Here is a 17,583-nt window from a genome sequence, read left to right on the forward strand (position 1 = left end):
ACAGAGGATGAGGGCTGGCCAACACTTCCTAAGTTGGGCATCTTACTGAATGGCTGCAAACAGGGTGAGGCAGGCATCCAGGCTCAGCCTCCCACTAAATTAGATTTGGCAGGATGTCCAAGCCACCTACCACAGCTGTGGCAACAACAACAGCAGCAATAATAATAATAATACCTAATAACTAATAACCTCAAAAGCTCAGTGTGGGTAGCAACAAATTATAAACAATAAAAATATAATCCTTATATAGTTATATAAGTGGCTCTTATATAGTTGAAAGAGCCATGTAGGCGGCCCTGTCCAGGTCCTGGAGGTCCACCTTGTCCAGGTGGTGTCCGGATGGTGTCCGGGTGCTATCCAGGTCAGTGGGCCAATCCGGATGCGCCCAGCAAAGCTGGGCGCGTCTGGATTGGGCCGGCCCCTGGAGCGCCCACCTCCAGGAGTTGACTGAGCAGGCCAATCTGGATGCACCCAGCTTCCGGATTGACGTGGTACTGGAGCGGCCGCCTGCAGTGCTCACTCATCCAGGACCTGCTCAGGATTGCAGACACTGCACCTGGGTCCGGTGCGCCCAGAGCACTTCCCAGACCCTGGCCTGCTTCCCTGCTGCCGCAGCTGCCAGGGAAGGACCTCTCCGCTGCCCCTTGGCCCCGCTGAGGCTTCTAGCCGCTGTGACAGCCCTTCGCAGACCCAAGGGTGGCTCGGCGCCATGGCCAGGGTTCTCTCTACCTCCATAAGCCCGGGATGCCGGATTCAGGTAAGCTGTGGGGTGGGGGGGGGGCTCCTTTCTCCATCCCTTCCCCTTACCCCTTCTCCTATTTCAAAGCCCATTTTTAAATAGGCTTTGTAGCTAGTATAATAATAAAATAGTCATAGGTATTAAAATAATTAATTAATATTCCAGTATCTTCTTAAAACCATCTCCTCCATACAAAGTATGCAAGCAACAGACTTTTAAAGACAGCACTATGAGGTAGCAGGACAAAGGAAAGGTGAGTAGGGAAGCTAGAGGAATCTGATAACAGGTCCTGGCAGCAGAGTCAACTGTATAAGGAGGAACAAATAGACTGATTATGCACAGGAGGATTGTGCCAAATCAGCACTCGCATGTCAGTGGGGCAAATCTCCACAGATGCATGACTTCACCATCAGTTCAGCCCCCTCCTGGCCCTGACCTGCGTTAGGGCCTCTGATGACCCATGTTAAGGGAGTGTTGATTTATTATTTATTTATTCGATTTATATCTCTTCACTCTCCATGGACTCTTCACTCTCCATGGACACAACAGATTAAAAATCCCTCTTAAAATCAATCACAATCCTCTAATACCATTAAAACTCAATATAGTCCCCAGTCTTCCCCAATCCACAGTCAAACAAACATCACAGAATAACAGTGTTGGCCAGAGGAGGGGCCCCAGTTATCTCTGAAGCCTGGCATTCAGCATTCCCTTTTTTAACACAGGCACTGCTAGCGCCCATGCCAGGCAAGGCCCGTGCCTACAGGGAAGAGCCTGTTTAGGCCTGACTCTTCCCTGGCCTACAGTGTCCCAGCAGGGGCACAAAATGTCTGTTTCAGCTTGGTAGGCATCGCAGAGCCAATCGTCAACCCGCATGATGTTGGGATAGCATTGCCATGGTATCCCACCCTCTTTTAAGGAACACCTCCCACCCCTCCGCTGCCACCGCCGTGGCATGGCAGAACCTGTCTGCATGACTCCAGGCCAGATCATGTGTGCTGGGGGATTTTGTCCCTCATGCATACAAGGGTAGCGCCGGGGCATGCTGCCCCACTGCATGGAACTGGCAGTAACCCAGCATGGCTGCTGCCTTGCTTACTTGGTTGTAGTGAAGATCCCATCTTCAGCCCCTTCCCAGCCAGCCCAGGCAACTGATAAAGCTCCCTGCTATCTCTGTGAAGCCAAAGAAAGGAAGTGGAATCCTTCTCCTTTCGCTCACTGCCTGGTCTTCTAACTGCAGAAGGAGATATGCATGTTTCTAGTTCTAGTAATGTGACAAATGATGATACTACGTAAGGCAGGACAAAGCTAGAAGATTCCATCAAATATAATTGGTATATACTGAAAAGCAAATAATTGAAATACCTTTCTTCTTTTTCTGGTTCCATTGTAGAGTATAAAAAGGAAATGTGCAAATTTCTCCTGTAAGGAAATGTATATGTTCCCAGCTCAGGGACTTGTCACACATTTTTTCTTCAGAGAGAGTTCTGAGTTGCCCACTTTGTGCTTTTTCCTAGAAGTATAACTGATGCTTCCTTTTGGGTATTGGTTAAATGTTATTCTAAGGGAGATTAAAAACAATAAAAATATCTTTCAGGGTAGTGAAATCATATCCCAACAAAACATTTTTCTTTAAGCACTCCTCTGTGATTCTAGTTTACTTCCTTTAAGGAAACCTATTAAAGATGTAAGTAGTGATGTAGGATGGGCACAATATTCCAAACAAGGGCTTTTTTCTATCCACCCACCCCTCTCAATAAAATACCTTCAAAACAATTTAAATATGATTAGGGGGAGTTAGATTTGTTTTGTTTTTTTAAAAAACAGCAGGTCTTCTCAATTAATTTTGAAACCAAGGAAGTGTAGCAAAAGCCATTAGAGTCAGGGTTGAAAACAAAACAGGAAAAACATTCTTACTACATGCATGAACATGGCTGTAGAATACCCAGAGCAAAGCCTCCAACTATATGGGGAAAAGCTCAAAAATAAAATGCTTCATCTCTCTGGGGAGTGGGCCACTCAATGAACCCATTCATTTCCTACCTTCACAGTTGCATCTCATAGCTGTCTCAAAAAATCAGTTCAAACCCATGGCAGTTCCTGTATAAGAAATTTGGCTTCTGTTCCTTTCTTTAGACAGCAAAAGCACTCCAGGCATGGACTGTATATGTTAGAGGCTCAACGTTTTGTTGAAATGCATAGTCTCCTTTATGTACAGAACTGGATACATAGTCCTGTTATTAAGCATACGTGTGTTACACATTGTGAGAATTGTAAGCTCAAGCCCCACTTTCTGGAAATTAAATTTGTATTTTGACTGACATTGAAGTGGCAAGGCAGATATTTGTTTTTATTTTATTAAAAACTGTTCTGAAGTTTTTATTTTTTGGCAGTTTTAATAATTTATGTTTTAATTATTTTATAATTAAAACATACATTTATAATTTGGAGGCTTTCTAGGAGCCTTTGTAGGTGAAAATGGCATAATATAAATAATATAATACGCCATTATCTTGACTCTTTTCAAATACCACACAGACAAGAAAAGCATCAAAGTTGAAGAGAAGGCTAAAAAGGATGTGAAAGAAAGAAAGCCAGAACCCAAGGCTTCTGAAAGAGTGAAGCATAAGGAAGCTAAAGTAGAGAAAGTGACAGCGCCACCAAAAGCTAAAGTAAAGGAGGAGACAACGCTGATGCTTCAAGAAAAGTCGGAAAAGAAAGGTAACCAATACCAGGAGACAGCATCAGAGGATCTTTGAAGTGCAGGGGGAAAGAAACCAGGCAATGATGCTAATCTTGATTCAGACAGAAAATAAATATTCAGTCTTACCTATGAGCTTGAAAATAATGGCTAAATTAAATCCCTATCACATTTCAGGTCATTAAATGAAGATGTGGTACAACTGAAAAGCCTGTTGTTTTTGTCTTATGGCAAATTATTCATTTTGCAAGCCAGCTGATTCATTTTGCAATGTTTCTTTGGTGATTGAAGGTTTCCCATTATAAGAATGAAGGCGTTAAAAAGATGCAAGTTAGCATCACATATCGATCTGCCTATATAACGTCTCACATTTCTAAGTGTGTCAGTCTGAGTTTGTACTTGAACTTCCTGCACTGAATTGCCAATATGGGAAGCAGAGATACCTTGAAAATGGAGAAGGAAGAAACAACAGCAGGTGGTGAGAGAGGAAGTAATAATTTTTCGGCTGGGAGAATGAGACCCCCCCCCCCAAATGTCTTTCCATTCCTGTAAGCTTTGAATGCTTTGTGACATCAATGGTCAATAAGCCAAACCCCTCTCCTGTTCTATCTGCTTTTGCATGCAATGAATAACTTCCCTATCACTGAAACAGCTTTGAAAATTTCACGCCAATACCTCAATGAGGGCTGCCTATTCCATTTGAAGCAGGTTTCTTTAGTGAAAACCTTTTATCTCTGTAGCTAGGCATTTGGGTCCTGCTATGAGTTACAAATGGTTAGATTTTCAGTGTGATCATGATGGACTGAAGAATAATTGCTCAAACCCAGGAATGTAGGCCCCTCTAGTCCGGAGTTGCCCTTTGGCAGGAAATTTAGCATTCTGGTTGTGTGAGAAGGCACAACAGGGAACCTTGTGAATAAGACCTGCACACCATATATAAAAATAATTTTTTCTTCTTCTGACTATAAAGAGTATATAAATTATGAAGAAGTATTAGGGCATGTACTTGTGGGACAACCCCCCTTTCAGTTATAGCATAAGCATTTACAAATTACTATATTCTAAGATTTAGTTACTTGATTTGGGTCATGAGCCTTCCTTTCAAGGGTACAGAGCTTGAATACGTAGGGATTACCAAAGATTTCCAAAGAGTTCAGGTTCTACCTTCCTGCCCTTTGTGTCGGTTCTGAGCTTGAGTAACTTGGTTTGGCAAAAGAGGGGGCAGAAAGAAGAAATAGGCTGTTCTTGTAGCGGGCACACATTGTAGAAACAATGTTCTTTCAGGGGTCTAAGAAAGCAGCTAGACTCATTGGGAACAACATATCTTGCTCACTCAGGATCCTTTTTTAGGTGTAACAAAATTGTTTTTAATTGAGCAAAGAAAAACTGATGAAGTTAAATTATTGCTGGAATTAATCATTTCTTTCTACATCTGTCTTACTGTCAGTAAATTTTATGAAGGTCATTTTAATCTTGGAATGTATATTGGGAAAATCAATGGGAATTTTTTCAGTAACTTCAGTTGCATTTAGCTTACATTTTTAAACATTAGAAAGAAACTAGCTGCATGTAGATATGCTGCTTGAAGAACATCTGGCACAAGTGTCCTGAAATGAATGGGAGTTTTTACATAATACTAGTGGTATATTTATTTCTGTAAATTAGATATAATACACAACCTTTATTAATTTCAATGCAGATTGATAGGCAGCCAAATGCATGTTCTATATTAATTGAAATAGATTGTGTAATACTAATCCTTAATACAAAACATTTTAGAAAATTTTATAGAGGTGAGAAATATCATCTTTGAAATGATTTTTTTATTGATTTGTAGGCTGGCACTATGCCAAATATGCCACAACTCTCTGTGATGGCATTAATACGGCCACAGCTTTATTAAGTTCCAACCCAAAACAAAGAGTTGGCCCCAATTTAGGCACGAAGGAGGAGGCCCGTAACCCCACAGCTGTCTGGCTGCTGCAACCCAAAGCTCAGAGACGCCCTGGCACCACCTTTCCCAATCAGGAAAGCAACCCCTTGCCTCTGGAGTTCTCCAAGCAGGAAGTGGCCTGTACGAGGAATCAACAAACATCCATCTCACTTGGCTCCCCAGGTTGCTTGGCTTTGAGCCCCTGGCCACCCCACAGGATCAGTTGCACTCATTTCAGCCAGCCCCTTAATGGGACCCCCAATGCCTCAGGGAATGCAGTGAACAAACTGGCTCCCTGCTAGGGTTGGGTGCTTCGGTGCTGGAAGCAGCCGGCCTCTCCTGGGGCAGCCAGCACTGCGCCATGGAAGGAGAGGGGAGGGGAGGTGCGGGCGTCAGCACGCTGGTGGGCGCACACATGCAGGCACCACTGCATGTGTGCATCCACCAGCACGCTGATGTCTGCGCTTCCCCCCCCCCCACAGTGTGGCACTGGCTGCACCGGGAGAAACCGGCCGCTTCGGGTGCCAAAGTGCCCAACCCTACTCTCTGCCAAATGGGGCTCCTCCTTGTGTTCCCTAATCTGCAGCTGTGACAAAGAAAAGTTTTAAACATGAACAACAAATGCGTGAACACAACTCCCCCATCCACCTGCTAACAGGGAGAGAGGGCGGGAAGCTGTCCCGGCAGTGTCTTGGTCAGAGAGGGCAAGTCGGGCCCACATGGTGCCTTTAAGGCTTGCTATTGCCAATGCCATTTGTGGTCGGATGGCTGCAAAGGGAGGCAATTCTACTCCCCATGCTAGCCCCCGCTCAGTTATGAATTAAGCTGTGGCCTAATTCTTGCCAAATATGTTCTGTCTGAGTCCTCATTATGGCACGATTAATGTCCCCCTGCAGAAGCAATACATTCCACTTAAAAAAAAGGAATTTAAAGAAAGGTGGAGGACACTGCAAGACTTGGTATGCAGAAGAAAGAAAGAAAATATTCACAAGTTCATAAAATAGTGGTGCATGCTGTGAGAATTGCAAACATGAAAGCATCAGCAGACAACATGGCAGTGACTCACATTTTGAATTACATCATTCTGTGATTGTGTTGTCATGCATGCACAAATTTTAAAAAATTAAGAGGACAGCATGACAGGAGGCAGCATTGCCCACCTTTTCTAAGCAAATGCAAAACACATGTGGCACATTCAGACCTGAAGTGGAAGAAAAACCCTGATGCAATACACCAGCCACAAGTTTAGATTGTCACACTGGAATTCCACTTGGAGAAAAAAAAAGTAAATCTGTACTGTGGAAAGGGCCCTAATCTGTAAAATGATATTTCTGATGCTGATATTCTCATTCTGTAGGTGTGGACAAGTTTCAGGCTGACCTGGTGACAAATTCTGTTTTAATTTTTGTCATTAACAATGTATAGGCAGCTAGGTTCAAGATCTCACACCCATCATGGTCATGGGGGTGGTGGGGAACAGATGCTTCCTTTGCATACTCTTGCGAATGCGGGTCAGAAAAAAATGGGTGTGCAGCATTTCTTACCAGATCTAAGTATTGTGCTGAAACAGGAGTGTTGAAACAGACAGGCTTTCTCAAAGCTTTACCAGGAACCAGACAAGGCCCTTCACTTTAGATATGAAATTGCTATTTGAGTTTGATCCTCCCTTCTTTACAGTGAAAGGACTTGTCAGGAACGCAGAGATGAGGCGAAGCTTGTCGGTTTTACTGCTGCGGGTTGTGAGGAGGAAAGAAATAATGTGCTGTACAACCAGCAATGTAAATGTGAACTCTTATACGGCCATCAGTGGCATTTGCTCATGTACAATAGTAACAGGCACCTGGCAATCCGCTGCTGTTAAGTACATCTGTTTATGTAAACTGCTCTTTTGTCATCTGGGAAAATATTGCCTGCATATGCAATGTCTTGAAATGCAAGGGTATCTGAGACACTTAGCAGGCTGTCTGTGAATAGGGCAGAAACAGGGAAAATGAATCAAAATGAAGAGGCTTATTTTACACAGTCTCATTTCCCAAAGTACATTCTTTTCAACTGAATTGGGATAGAGGAAATCATTCTTGATACTGTTATTGCTCAGGAACTGTTATTGCTCAGGAAGATGAATTTGTCCTAAATTCTTTAGTGAAAGCCCAGGATTGACTGTCTCTCGCGTGCAACAGCATGGTTATTTAGCAGCAGCAGCAAATAAATTAAAATCAGAGTTTTTATTGAATTAAATATGAAAATGAATTAGTCAGGAACATATCACTTCTATTATATGAATTTATCAAGCAGTTAATTTTGTGCTGCCTCTAAATTTTTAATTTTCAGTGGTCTGCATAACTTTATTTAGAATGTACATAATTAGATCACAAATTCTGCCCAAAGGAAAACTGCTTGCTCTAGAAGAGAATAAAACCATATAAAATGATGATGTAATAGCCAGTGGCAAACCCATATGACTGTCAAGGTTTGTCATTGTTGATTCCAAAACTGTCATCTACTAGATAAATTAATTGTTCGGTTCCAGAAACTCAAAGGTAGCATATGAAACTTTTGTTACCACAATGATGTGAGGGAAAAATTCATCTGGAGACCTGGTAGAGGCAGACTGGTTGGCTGACGTTCTGAATAATCAGTAAGAGTTCTTTGCCATTTGATCTCAGTGTTTAAGAGTTCCTTTGAACATTTCCATTTCACTTTGGAAGATTAACTTTGTTGCACTTTATAAAATAGAAATAGCCATGTAAATGTCTGATCTTGGTCCCAGTAAATATGTTCTGAACTGAAAGCAATGTTCTCAAATATATATCAAGCCAATAGCCACATTTAACCCACAATAATGTGGTATTTAACACACATTAGAAATTCATACATCCCCAGGCATTTGAGCATATAACACTGAAACTTCAGACAAGAAGAAGAGTTGGTTCTTATATGCCGCTTTTCTCTACCTGAAGGAGTCTCAAAACATTCGCCTTCCCTTTCCTCTCCCCACAACAAACACCTTGTGAGGTGGGTGAGGCTGAGAGAGCCCTAATATTACTGCTCAGTGAGAACAGCTTTATCAGTGCTGTGACGAACACAAGGTTACCCAGATGGCTGCATGTAGGGGAGCGTGTAGTCTAACCTGGTTCGTCGGATTAGAAGCTGCAGCTCTTAACCACTAAAACAAGCTGGCTGTCAGAACTCTTCGAAGGCCAATCCATAATCTGAGCTGATGCACAAGCATTTGCTTGGCCTCCTCCACTGACATAGATCTATGCATGGCTATTTCACAAACATCCTTAGTGATTACTCTTAGCACTTCCAGTGAGAGTTGCAAAGCCATGAGTATGTAGTACCATCATAAAGGGGCAACAGAGAAGATAATGACCTAATAGTTTTCTAAATGTTATACACCTTAGCTTTTATTTGCTCTTAAACCTTTCCTAACAGTTATTTGTAATTAGACATCTCCAACTATCAGGGGATCCTTACATCATTCAGTAAATTAGTCTGTTCCTAAAAAAAGAACCTTATGTTTTGTATTGATTACTTTAAGCAATATCTGAAATGCTAAGCTCTTACTCAAGTGTAGAAAAATATCTAATTCTGTCTTATTACTCTTCTTTCCTTTCTGTTCTGCTAGATCAATATGCATTCTGTCGTTATATGATTGACATGTTTGCACACAGGGATTTTAATACAGGTATTCGAACTGAACTGTATCATTGAGCTTTTGGTTTTTCTGAGAGCTGCTGCTTTGTTATGCTCCTGGAATGTGTGTGTCTTTTTATTTGTTAAAACAGACTTTAAATAAAGCATACCAACTAATGGCTGTATCATTAAAGCTTCTAATATTCTTTTCTGTAATTGCATGCCTGAAATATAACAGAATATAAAGATATAAAAACCAGCAGAAGATAGTAGAAAAAAATTTAAAAATCTTGATAATCATTAGTTGATATTGGAGGTCTACATATACCAAACCCCAAAGATTTGCATGTGTTTATATCATAGAGAAGATGAAATCTATACTTTAAAAGATAGAGAGATCCTTTACCATTGCCACCTTTAAAAATAGAAGGAAAGGAAAAAGCCCATCAGATTTAAATGCATTCACTTTAGTCATGCAGCTAGTAAAAGTTTTATACAAGCATATCTTTGCACAGTCCAAAACCAGCCCTTTATTAGGTACCTCTGTTGGTATAACATGTGAGAATTTGCAGTGAGAAAAAGGAATCAATTATTAGGAATTTTCCCAATTCTTCCCCTCCAGAAAACAAAGTGCTTTTGGGGGCTTAATATATCCAATTTTTCTCTCCTTGTTTCTTCTCAACAGGGTTCTCAATATCCTCAGAGTTTTTCATTAAACCATTGTGGAAAGGTCTGCTTTAAACTTCCTAATTGATATTTCTGCATACTAATGGGGTACCTCAGATAGTCATAATTGTTAACTGTCCCTGCTTTCAAGAGAGGTAGAAAATAAGAAATTTGCCATTAGGAAGAATGATGTATGTTCAAAGATCAGGGTTAATTTGGGTTCCTTTTCTGGCGGTTATGTTGGTTTTAACAGTCGGAGCTAGCTGCACAGATTAAGCTTTAGGATGATTTCCCTCCCACTGTAGTGGAAGTGAAATCCTTGGCTTATACAAACTTCCATCCATGTTTGATTTCTCCATAATAATAGTATTTTCAAAATACAAAGTATATGTCAATTAAGGAATTGTTTACTTGTGATAACATTTTCACCAGCATGAATGGGGAAACATGACATCTTGTTGCACAAGTAAGACATGAGGGAAGATTTTTTTTAAAGATAAAAGACCAATTGGTATGATTCTGAGGATTTTAGTGTGACTACTTCTGAAAAACACCTTTTCCCCATGAGTTGGATCCGAATGTGATTTTCTTCCATCATAAAACCTTTGAGAGCAGAATGGCACTTCTGTTAACAGAGGAGGTATGCTAGTTCATACTACCACTAGAGCCCCTTCCCCCTTTGTTATGATACTTGACCCCCAAGAATAGAATTGGAAAGGAGGTTCATTGGATGCAGTTGAAAGGAAGAGATGGTGAGCATCTTCCCAGTAGCAATACTTCGATTCCAAACCCATATAATTTCACGGAAAATGTAATTTATTATCAAGGACATTTTACAAATTAGCTTAGAGATGCATGAAGAAGAGTTGGGTTTCTATGCCCTGCTTTTCACTAGTACTAGTTCCAAAGCAGCTTACAAACACCTTTCCCTTCTTCTCCCCATAACAGACACCTGTGAGGTAGGTGGGGCCAAGAGAGCTCTAATAGAACTGATTTGCAAGAACAACTCTAAGAGGACTGTGACTAGCTCAAGGTCTGCATGTAGAAAAGTGGGGAATCAAACCCAGTTTTCCAGATTAGAGACTGCCACACTTTAACCACTACAGCATATTGGCTCTTTGATTAACCATGACATTTATTATACATTTTGAGAAGTAGTCTTAAAATATACACTTATGCATACTCCTAGAGCAGCTTAGGTAACTTGTCACATTGATCTAACGGGAGGTATACTTTCTCTATTTTTCTGGACCAGGTAAAATCTTCAAATTCAGATGTCTGGCTGGTCTACAGATTTCCTATGATATAAACAGAAACAGAATCAATCCATTCTAGGTTTATTGATTAATTTTCTTTCATTTTTCATTAAAATCTGTATGAAAGTACAATTCAGTTATCTAACAAAACATACTAATATATTAACAGAGTGTGTCAAATGTATATGAGGTATACTGGGGTGGGGTGTGGGCAAATCCAGAAAGATAATTGTACACTAAGCCTAAACAGGAAAAAAAAAACATTCGGAATTACAAGATCAGGTTCTACTGATTCTTCATATATTTTGAAGAAGAAGAGTTTGTTTTTATACTCTGCTGTTCATCACCTGAAGTAATTTCAACGTGGTTTATCATCACCACATCAAACACCCTGTGAGGTAGGTAGTGCTGAGAGAGCTGTGACAGTTCTCTGAGAACAGCTCTAACAGGACTGTGTCTAGCCCACGGTCATCCACCTGGTTGCATTCATTCATTCATTCATTCATTCATTCATTCATTTATTTATCCGTTTATTTATTCATTTATTCGTTTATTCGTTCATTCGTTCATTCGTTCATTCATTCATTCATTCATTCATTCATTCATTCATTCATTTATTCATTCATTCATTCATTTATTTATTTATTTATTTATTTATTTATTTATTTGACTTGTATGACTGCTGCTCTCAGAGACCAGCCCGGGGCAGTTCACAGTAATTCACTACAAATAAATACATTAAAACCATTAAAATTCCCAATTAAAACCTCATAACAATGACTCAATCATAATGATAGTGGTTAATAACTATTCCCACACAGGCCCACTGGATGAATGGAAGGGTGTGGATGAATAATTGGGCATGGGTGGAAAAATCTGGGGAACCAGGCCAGTCTAATACCGGCCTACCCCCCCCCCCCCGGGAAAGGGGCCCGATCTTGGCCCCCGGGCCACCACCCAGCCTCAGACAAATGCCTGGCGGAAGAGCATGTGGAGGAGTGGGGAGTCAACCCTGGCTCTTGAGATTAGAAGCTGCCTCTCTTAACCAGTACACCAAGCTGGCTCCCTTTTGTAGAAAGCTATAAGTAAACGAAGTACTTTAAAAAGAAAAAATGCATTTTAATAATTTCTTTGACTAGACCAAATAAATTATTTTATGATTGTTGTACAATCTTAGACTGCTTGCTCTCTCTCTCTCTCTCTCTCTCTCTCTCTCTCTCTCTCTCTCTCACTCACACCCACATGCATGCATGCACACACACACATGAAAACATATAGAAGGTGCTCAGAACTTTCTAGGATTCTACAAAGAGGATAAGTGTTTATTCTTTAATCCTCAAAAATTAGTAAAGATAAAGCTAATAAATGATGATGGCATTTGTGTCTGAAAACTCTGACCAGATTTTTTTTTTTGGGGGGGGGGATCTAAGAAGCAATTTGATGATATGAATCAGGGCCATGGAATTGAGGGAAGAGGATTAATTCTCTTCCCCAGGCTTTCTTTGACCAAATTGCCACAGACTGATTTTAACCTAGGTAGAATGCCCTGGCTAGCCTGATCTCATCAGATCTTTGAAGCTAAGCAGGGTTGACCCTGGCTAGGATTTGGATGGGAGACCTCCAAGGCAGGGGTAGTCAACCTGTGGTCCTCCAGATGTCCATGGACTACAATTCCCATCAGCCCTTGCCAGCATTTGCTGGCAGGAGCTCATGGGAATTGTAGTTCATGAACATCTGGAGGGCCACAGGTTGACTACCCCTGCTCCAAGGAATACCCAGGGTCATGATGAGGAGGCAGCCAAAGGCAAACCACCTCTGAGCATCTCTTGCTTTGAAAACCTTATGAGGTGCGATTTGACAGCACTTTCCACCAGTGCCAGAGAAGAAAACACCTAGATCAAAAATGAAATATTGGATATTTCATTTACAGTGATCCAAGGATAGGCTGAATATAAGTGCTTTTATATTGTACCTCTTCTTCACATCTTAGGACTAATTTTCAACTTTAAGAGGTCTCAACTTGATCTTCTGTGACAACCAATAAGAATAGTCTCCATTAATAATTGGGCATGATATGTGATAGAAGTGTGGACAAAGTGTGGACAAATGAGTATGACTATTTTATCATCATGAAACGCAACAGCAAATATCAGAAGTTGGGCAACAGAATTGCCCAAGATACTCTAAATTCATTGGAATCTTCATGCTTTCACAAATCCCTCTACTTAGTCTCCTCTTGTATTATACTTTCTCATTTTCTCATGCTCACCATTACACTGCAGAATACTGGATATCTAAAGTACTGTTAGTATCTTAAAATCAGAGTCCAGTAGCACCTTTAAGACCAACAAAGATTTATTCAAGGAGTGAGCTTTCAAGTGCAAGCACTCTTCGTCAGACTAAGAACTGACCATCATAACAGTAGGAATATAAAAGTAAAAGTTAATCTTGTTACATTAGTAAACTGTGTCACAGCATCCACACACAGCCACATGAGAACTCTCTGCCAAAACTGCCAGTCAGACCTTCAACCCATTTGTGGTTCACAAAGACATATCAGAAATAAAACTGTCAAAGCCAGTGATCCATGGCTCACACCCTACTATTTACTGCCGGCCCCATCTGTCTCCAGACCAGTGTGAAACTTTCTTACAAGCAGAAGCTAAGCTGGCAGCTATCTTGTCCTGTTAGCATCTTACCAGTCTCAGCTTTACCTTGACAGCTCTGGTTTATTAATCTGCTTTGACTGTCCAGTAAGACTGTCCAGATAGTTACTGAACTATCAGTAACACATTTGCTTTGACAAAAAAGGACCACATTTCCCTTCATAAATATAATTCCTTCCTGTGATGGGCAGAAGCACAAGATGTTACAGAAAATAGGTGTCATTTTCAGGACAAGATAATTTTCCACATGAAGTTTCTGTCTGTACAAGTGAAGACAATGTATTGTTTACAAGGTGAAACCATCTTGAGAAACAACATCATCATTCTGGTTGTCTACAAAATTCTAGTCTTGCACCTGAGATAATATCTTTCCTTGGCCAAATGAAAAAGGTTGAATTTTTTTCACACCCAGGAACTATTCCTTTGTCACTGACAAAAATATTCTCTCTTGCCATTAAGGCAATTTCTTTCTTGTGTAGCAGGTCTATGAGAGGGCTGCTACTGAAAATTTTCATAGTGTGAAAGGTCTGAAAGACAGTAGCAGCATGCTGGGGCAACCCACATTTCCTTTCATTGTGCGGGGTTAGGGTAGTCCTTACATTTCAAGACCTTTAATCATTAATTACATTTATTTATTTAAATAATTAAAATTACACTTCAATGAAAACATAGTCACAGTTAACCTCCTTGGCTCACAAACAACAACCTTAATTCATTTGTTATCTTGAAAGCACCCTGCTCTATCCACACCACTCTAAAAACCCAACCAGCAAAGAAGAGTAAAGAAAGAAAAATCTTCACTAACGTCTCACCTGTTATTTACACCTTCATTTCTTAAGAGTTCAGGCAGTATTGGCCATTGTGCTGAGAGGAATCAAGTGCTGGAGATGAGTAAAGCAACAGCAGGAGCTCTTTCTGCTCTCATTGGGAGATACCGTATATCAGTAGAATGGAACCTCAGGAGGGCAATGCTGCATAATTTTTTGAGGTGTTGGTGACTGAGAACTGTTTATATTCTCAAAGGAAAGAAGCTTTGTACTTGGTATGCCTCATATGTGGGAATAGATAAAAGCAGCAAAGAAGAAATGAGGTTGTTTATTTATAACTGTTGCTTGAGCAAGACTCACCATTTAGACTCTCTGTTTGCCAAACCTCTATCTGTCATGTATCTGCGAAACCATCTTGAACCACTTTGTGAGGGTGACAAAGGCAAGGTATTCATATTTTAATAAATAAATCTCCTGGAGGGACATAACATTTGATAGAGAAAAGATGGTATCCCTACAGCAAAATGTATGTGTCCATACACAGTTGCTGTCTTCCATTCTGTCTCTCAAAGACATTTCTCAAAAGCTCCCATTACCATTTCAGGTTCCGACATGCCTAACCAAATGAGAAGAGCCCTGTGTGACCAAACCATCTCTGCAATGGAGTTTCTGTTTAGTTGTAATGAAGAACAGCTATTGATGTTTCTAACTGCTATGAACTGGTCTAATCCTGTTTTAAAGTCACTTGAGTTAATGTTCCATCCTTTGGCACTGAGTTCCAAAAGTTAATTATGCTATGTACCTCCCTCAGTGGTCTCTAGCATAGCTTTTGCTATGTAATCTACTGGGTTCCCAAGCTCCCTCCTTCATGATCAAGCAGCTTATCTTGTCATGGGCAAAACATGTTCTGAAGAAGTTATGGAGAAATAAGGTCATCCTCATAATGGGACCTTGGTGTTATATGCCAGGGTGCCATCACCCATCTCCTTTGAAGGCTTAATCTTGTCCCTTTTCTTACCCTTTCTCCAAACACGTTACTCCTGGTTGTTTGCTGTAGATCTGGGTAGGGAGGCTTGTCTGTAGGAGCTGTGGCAGAGTTTGCATATTAAAGCTCTGGAGGTCCACTTAGCTCAAAATGACTGACCCTGTCAAGCCAAGGAATGGGATTATTTTAGTTTTCTTGATCTGATAATGCAACATCATTATCGGAACGAGCATCGGAACACCACTTCAGGATGTTCATAGGGAAAAGTGTCTTTCATTCATCCTGAATCAATTTGTTTTCCTATCCAATTCATTAGATGTTCACAAATTCAAGTATATTGGGTGAAAAGGAAAAATCTCTCTCTGTTCACTTTCTCCACAACTTGCATAATCTTATAAATAACTGGCTTCAGTTGTTCAACCTTTTTGATTCCCCTTGCTGCACTTTTTCCATGTCTTCTGTTTGAGATCAGAAAATCAGTATTCAAAACATAGCTGCAACACCAAAATATGCAAGAACTTTACAATGAAACCAGTATTTTTAGTCAAACTCTGGTCAGTGCCAGTGACTGTAACTTTTTTTTGTTATGATGTGTGTCACTTTTATACTTTTAACTTCATTTGTCACACTGTAACTGTTTTAAAAAAATCTATATGGAACTCTTCACAGTCTGTTTTAATTTCAACCTTACAGAATATTTTGATATCATCAGCAATCAGCTATATTACTTCTTATCCTTTTTATGGATCATTTATGACCAATTAAATAGCACTGGACTTGTAGCAGACTCCTGGGGGACCCACTCCTGGGGGACCCACTCCTGGGGGACCCACTGTTTACTTCTCCCATTTATGAGAATTACCCATTGGCTCCTATTGGTTGCCTGTGAATTTTATTTTATTTAAGATATTTTCAAGCCACCTTAACACCAAACATGGTCACAAAGCAGGGAGCAATAAAAAATAGAACAGGCTTAAACATGTACACAAAAAACAATTTAAAGCAATTGAAACAAAGGACATAGGCGTATGAACAAGAAGGATGGTCAATGAATGGATTTCTCCATGGTAATACCAGCTGTGCAGGTCCCCAACCTGGTACCACAATGCATGACATGAAGATGTTCAGGGAAAGAGAGTGGGCAAGTGGGCAACTTCCACAGAGCAAGTTAATTTACTTTGGAAGGGGGAAAAGACAGATACTTTCTCTTTGCATATCCTTTTTCACTTACTGGGCTTACATAGTGTGCTTCAACTTGACCAAACTACATTAGGAAGGGATTAAACTCTCCCTGTTTTTAATCAGGGCTCTACATATCTCCAGCGTGATGCTGGAGAGCGTCACCCCAAGGGTCAGACATGACTCGGTGCTTGCACAGGGGATACCTTTACCTTTACCTTACATATCTCCATTGCCTTTTAAATATGCAATGTCCAGTTTGACAGTGAGTTCCATCTTGCCTTGGAATAGAGCTGCTGACCAATATCTGTAAACATGAATAGCTTTGGTATTTTGGATCAATGTCACTTCAAACCCTCCTGATGTTCCTATTTTACGCAACAGCACAGCTGGATAGTAGTGGGTGATTTTGCAGGGGTTTTGTTGACATAGAAAAGCTAAATTTTTGACAGAGAAAGCTGAATTTGGTATTTGCCACCATACCTAAGCTGACTGCAAGTTTTTCCTTTATGTTTCACTGTTTAAGGAGAATTATGATCAAACAAGTTTTCTTGCTCCCTATGAACTAGGGGTTCCTTATTAACGAGATCTGTATCCTGTTCTGTTTTCTAAAAGTTCAAGGCCACTTGCATGGCTTTATAATTGTTATTCCATGTTGTTCTTAGAGTAAGGCCACATAATAAGCTTTAGGGCAGCTGGGATTTATACTCAAATCTTCCTAGTCATAAATCAAGATTCCATTGACTGTAATACACAGGCTTTCTAAAAACGTTGCTAAAGTTTTCATTTATGCATGCTTCCTGCTGATGACAGAACTGACAATTATTTGATGGTACGACATTTTATCTTTTACTCCTCTGATATCCAGCTGGGATCATTTCTCAGTGAATTCCTAAAAGTGTATGAAAGGGAAGACATAATACAGAGTAATTTCAAGTACCTCCTAGGAAGAGCACAGAAAATTAAGACTTAATCATCAAATCATTTAAGGCTAATCAGGTATTATTTATCATGATCCATTCTTTTGGTAATTACAATTGCCAGAGCTGGAG

The 17,583-nt window shown here is 40.4% G+C and overlaps 1 protein-coding gene across 11 annotated transcripts in view; it reads left to right on the plus strand.

Moving 5' to 3' along the window:
* TRDN (triadin) overlaps positions 1-17,583 on the plus strand; it is a 296,487-nt gene that overhangs the window by 106,316 nt on the left and 172,588 nt on the right. For 10 of the 11 annotated variants that reach the window (XM_077300566.1, XM_077300474.1, XM_077300511.1 and 7 more), the window contains 2 exons: positions 3,278-3,460; positions 9,005-9,064. In XM_077300566.1, the coding sequence (XP_077156681.1) occupies positions 3,278-3,460; positions 9,005-9,064 (243 nt within the window). The remainder of the gene's footprint in view (positions 1-3,277; positions 3,461-9,004; positions 9,065-17,583) is intronic. The other variant, XM_077300544.1, reaches the window with a different exon arrangement.

Source organism: Paroedura picta, chromosome 1 (genome assembly GCF_049243985.1).
Source record: "Paroedura picta isolate Pp20150507F chromosome 1, Ppicta_v3.0, whole genome shotgun sequence".
Classification (NCBI taxonomy): Eukaryota; Metazoa; Chordata; class Lepidosauria; order Squamata; family Gekkonidae; genus Paroedura; species Paroedura picta.